Raw genomic sequence first — 4,881 nt, 5'->3', positions numbered from 1 at the left:
TCGGGTTTTGCTTAGGCAAAAAAATAAAATAGACCGGTAAAGAAAATATTTTGAATAGTTAGTTCATTCAAATCACTTGAATGTTCACCCCTACCTATATTATTGCATATACAAGATTATTTTCTTACGATCTCTTAAAATTTAATCCTTAAATGCTAAAATGCATTACAAAATAATGAAATAAAACCTAAAAGAATATTATTAAATTACCACATATTAAAGAAGAAGAAGAAGAAGATCTAAAATCATAAGGTTACTTGATCTATTTTTACTTAAAAAATATACCACAAATATATATTATCTAATCATTAGATTATCCTTAAAAATGACAAATGCTTGTTATACACGAATTTTACCAAAATTATACTATTGCCATGTATACAACTTGTTTGTCGGACAAGTGGCAAGTATGAATGCTTGAAAAATGAGCCATGGGTGACCATGAGAAGGAGAAGGTAAAAGGAAGAACGAAATGGAGAAGAGGCATCTAGCACTCCTCAATTGACAATTAAGGCAAGAGAAGAATGTGGTAACCAAAAAAAAAAGAAAAAAATTCCAAGTAAAATCCAATAAAAGAGAATTAGTAGCAATAAATAAACCAGGAAAGGAAAAGATTAAACAAATTAATTTCTTTCATCTTGAGAGAGATGTTATCATTGGGTATTGTAGTGTTTCTCATGACAAGTTAACATGGACGCTAGCATTCTTGGTGGCTCTGCAGATGGGGCAAGTATGGAGACTTGACCCACAAACAGTACACAAGCACAGATGCCTACAAGGCAACAGCAACACACATGACTCTTCCTTGTTACAATTCCTGCACATCCAACTACCTGCTCCTGTACCTTTATTATCCTGCGCCCCATTGGCTACCGTGCATCTCTCCGACACTCTTTCTTCCCATCCATCGTCGCCAACAGGTCCATCACCACCGCTGCTGCCACAGCATGATTGCGCATCGTCCATTAATGCTGCTGCCTGATCATCTAATCCTGCACCAAGGGTGCGTTCTTCGTTAACCTGGGCCGCGAGGACTTGTTCAAGATTGGAACGTAGAGCATTGGCTGTTGCTTCATTGGATTGCGCTAGGTCTCTCCATATTTGATTCTCCATGCATAAAGACTTGACTTTCTCTTCAAGGGCCCAGTTTAATTTGCCTATCTTTTCGATTTCTTCTTCTTTTGCTCTTAGTCGCTTCAACATCCCTGTCTCTAATGCCTCGAGTAACCTTCTTGCCTGCCTCTTCCTTTTCTCTTCTATCTCCATCCTTACTTTCTCCATCTAAACAAAACAACCAAAAACATTAAAATTAATATCATTCCCTAAATAGGACAATGCGATATATATGCTAATCATTGAAAAAAAAGACAATAACAGAATTATGAATTTAATGAAGTGATGGACTTACATGTTGAGAAATAAGGCAATCTGTGTCTAATTGCTGTTGTTGGATCTGAAAAGAGAGGTCCTGGCCAAGAAAGGAGAAGGGAGTGCAAGTCTTAGTGGACTGTACTGGAATTGGATATGAGAGGAGAGGATTGATGGAGTCTCTTGGGCGCTTCCTCTGTACAGGGAGATTGTAAGTGAGACCACTTTCTGATTTGATTTGCGTTTTATGAGGGATTGAATCAGTGATCACAGAGCTATACATAGGAAGCACTGTCTCTGCTGTTGTTGTAGTTCCTGATAATGGCACACCATATCCCATCTGGGTATTGTACATATATGTATCTGCTTCAATGGGGTTCATCATCATTTCCCTGCAAATTCATCACCAAAAACAACATTAGACGGCTAAACACTCATGAAAAGAAGAGTACGCCAAGGGGGCAGCAACAGTGCAACACCAACCTGTTGCTTAAGAGTTGAGGAGGGAAGAGATTGAGGTGCCTGGCTTCAACGGCCATATGATGGTGTTGAGAAATTTGCTTGCTTTCCCTGCTCTATATAAAAAAGGCAGAGTCTTTCTATGTAATCAGTTTTGGTTTCTTGTTCTTTTTGGCTAGAGGGTTGGTTTGTAGGAAGTGTTGTTTTGGTTGGTTTTTAGAGAGGAGAAGGAGAGTACACCAAGACAGAGAGAGATGGATGGGAAAGAAACGAGCAAATGGGCATGCAATAGAGGTGGCAAGGCTGTATGGTGGGGTTTATTTAGGGTTTGGTTTGGTCTAGTGATAGAGAGAGAGAGAGGTAGAGAATCGAAGAGATAAAAAAAGAATCAAATCCACACACTAATCTATTGCATTTCTAGAGGTCTAGAAAGAGAGAGAGATTTATAGTGAGAGATTAGATTTGATTTGTTTTTGTTGGTTTTGGTTCTCTTGTCTATTTTTGGATTCGGTTACCATGAAAAGAAAATTGATAAAAGAAAAAAAACCCATCCTCCAACTTGACTCCAATGGAGGTCATGGTCAATCCATTTTTCCAGCAATTTACCGGGGGTAATTCCGGAGTATTATCCGGTATTCACATTAACTAGAGAGATTGGTGTTCTTCTTTTACTATTTCTCCTTTATCATTTTGTGTGGTTGAAAAAGAAAATCTCAAAAAAAAAAACCCTAACTATATGGGTATTTGTTATTTAGTTTCCAAGATGTTTTTTACTTTCAATTGAGTCCTTAAATTTGATTAGTTTCTCTGGGAAAAAAAGATAAATATAAAAAAACCATTGAAGAGATAAGAACATAAAAACAAAAAGTACATGAAGATATATCTTGATTATTTTTATTGTTTTTATTTTTTTTCTCTCGATACAGTAAACAATTGATTTTGTTTTAAGGTTATGTTTGATTAGTTTTTAAGGTAAAAGAGATAAATATAAAAGAAATAGAAAAATATTTGGTTGGAAAGATAAAAACAGAAAATATATAAATATATATTTTTATTATTTTATTATTTTATCCCGATACAATAATCAACAGTAGACTGTATATCCTTCTTATCACAAATCCTGGAAGCCTAATTAACAAAAAACATCTTGAGGGCTCAATAGAGATCTGGGTTATAGATTGAGGACTAGTTTGAGGTTTGCCCTTAATAATAAAAAAGCAAAAAAAGGTGAGCTGTGGAGATTTTATTTAATACACTCCTAAAACACGCATCTGGGCATCTGCCACGTAACTAGCCGACTGAGCCTGCGAGGTAGGAAGAAAGTAGGGCCCACAAAATACACGAGTGGGGGCAGAGTTCAAGGAGGGTCCATTTCCCACAAGAGAAAGGAATGAGACAAAAAAAAAAGGAGAGTGGGACCATGCATGAGTGCCAGTTTGGCATTAGTGGGACCCAGTGAGAGTATGTATTTTTGTCAAAAAAGAGGGGAGCTTTTAATGTGCGGCCGGTGTGTGGTGGGGACTAACGTTAGGGGTACGTACGGTGTTTACACAGAAGCCAAGACGGTATCCTTTGGCAGTTTCTTTTCTTTGTTTTAATTTTTTTTAAATTTTTTCTGATAATACTGATTTTTTTTTATGGCATAGATTTTTAAGACATGATGTTAAATTCATGCGGGTCGCATGGGAAACGTTGGCCAAGATTTGGCAGTGTCTGCCATGATGACCACGTTGTTGTTGTTCGGACAATTAATGGAGTTGTTTTGTTTACCAGCTGGTTTTACCATATGGTTTATTGAATCTTGATGATGATACGACGACGATCACCATTTGACCCAGATTTCTTACCTTGGATGATTTGTTTCCAATCTTGGAGTCCCACAAAATCAATTGTCTTGCGTGCCATGTACTCACCAGGCTCACCACATCAATGTGTTAGAAATGAGATGTAAATCTTATCTAATTTTTTTTATATATATATGGGAACAGTTTTTCAAGAAAATCTCAGCAGAATGAATGAGTACATGCTTTGGAAAATTCTCAAAAACTGATTTGGAGAAGAGCTTTTGGGGAAGTTTTTCTTTGTTCAATCTAATATCATTCATCATCTTTTGATATATGTTATGGGAAATTAAATTCATATATATTTTTTTTATCTTATGCTATATTTATGATCTTTTGATATATAATACGAGAGATTCATGTTTTTTTTATCCTATAGTTATTAAGTTTAATATAACTTGATAAATTGATTGAAAAATCCATGACTCCAAACATAATCCAAGCTAAATCTTAATTTGAATTGATTTTAACATTGATATGATCAAACCTGATAGACTCGTGAGTTGATCTGTTTTCTAGTTAACCTAGTCAAATTTAGTCTCGATTAGATCAAAATCAAGAAAGTTTTCTTTTTTTAAGAAAACTGAAATTATATTATTTTAAACAAAAAAAATTATAGATCTTGATTGACTCGATAACTCGTGAATTGATTTAATAACCCAATGACCAAAGTCTTTTGTTTTTTGGATTAGACCCTGATCTAAGTTTGATTAGTTTGGGCTAGATTATATTATGATAAATATATTTTATATGATTCCTAATATAAATGTTTTTTTTTATACTTGTTAATAAAAAAAAATTTAATTTCAAAATAAAAGAAATATTTTTCATCACTAGTGATGAATGCTACACGATAATCAATATTACATGATCGAATTATATGTAATTAAGGATGTCAAACCTGAGTATTCCTTAGAAATACAGAGAAGACAACTGATGGAAAGAGATTCCCTCCATTCATGGGTGGATAAGCCACATGGTTTCTATTTTATATGGGATCATCCTTATCATGATAGATCGGCAAGACATTTACATATACTTCACTCTCAAGGCCAATTCTTTATGAATTTGTTATAACAACAATGATCGTAAATTATAATCGAAAATAATTTTGAAATTTGACATCAACGAATACGTTCAAGTGGAAGAATTTATCTGCTAGCTCCTAACCAAATGCAAGTGTCATTCATGCACATAGTTCCAAAGTCGGCAA

At 34.8% G+C, this 4,881-nt stretch overlaps 1 protein-coding gene across 1 annotated transcript; it reads right to left on the bottom strand.

Moving 5' to 3' along the window:
• Positions 1-614: 614 nt before the first annotated feature.
• LOC133686340 (probable BOI-related E3 ubiquitin-protein ligase 3) lies at positions 615-2,243 on the bottom strand. Its single transcript, XM_062106964.1, has 3 exons — positions 1,852-2,243; positions 1,409-1,760; positions 615-1,281 (listed from the first exon to the last, which is right to left on the bottom strand). The coding sequence occupies exons 1-3, from the start codon at positions 1,905-1,907 to the stop codon at positions 676-678; spliced, it is 1,014 nt and encodes a 337-aa protein (XP_061962948.1). The 5' UTR covers positions 1,908-2,243; the 3' UTR covers positions 615-675.
• Between the last annotated feature and the right edge of the window lie 2,638 nt (positions 2,244-4,881).

The sequence above is a fragment of the Populus nigra genome, chromosome 1 (assembly GCF_951802175.1).
Source record: "Populus nigra chromosome 1, ddPopNigr1.1, whole genome shotgun sequence".
NCBI lineage: Eukaryota > Viridiplantae > Streptophyta > Magnoliopsida > Malpighiales > Salicaceae > Populus > Populus nigra.
The sequence above is the reverse complement of the archived record's forward strand: the minus strand, read 5'-3'. Positions and strand labels throughout refer to the sequence as shown.

Excerpts from the sequence above, each read along its gene's own strand:
- LOC133686340 (XM_062106964.1), bottom strand. The coding sequence starts at position 1,907 with ATGGCCGTTGAAGCCAGGCACCTCAATCTCTTCCCTCCTCAACTCTTA. Across the intron at positions 1,761-1,851 it reads CCTCAACTCTTAAGCAACAG|GGAAATGATGATGAACCCCA; the intron begins GTTGGTGTTGCA and ends ATGAATTTGCAG. Across the intron at positions 1,282-1,408 it reads ATTGCCTTATTTCTCAACAT|ATGGAGAAAGTAAGGATGGA; the intron begins GTAAGTCCATCA and ends TGTTTTGTTTAG.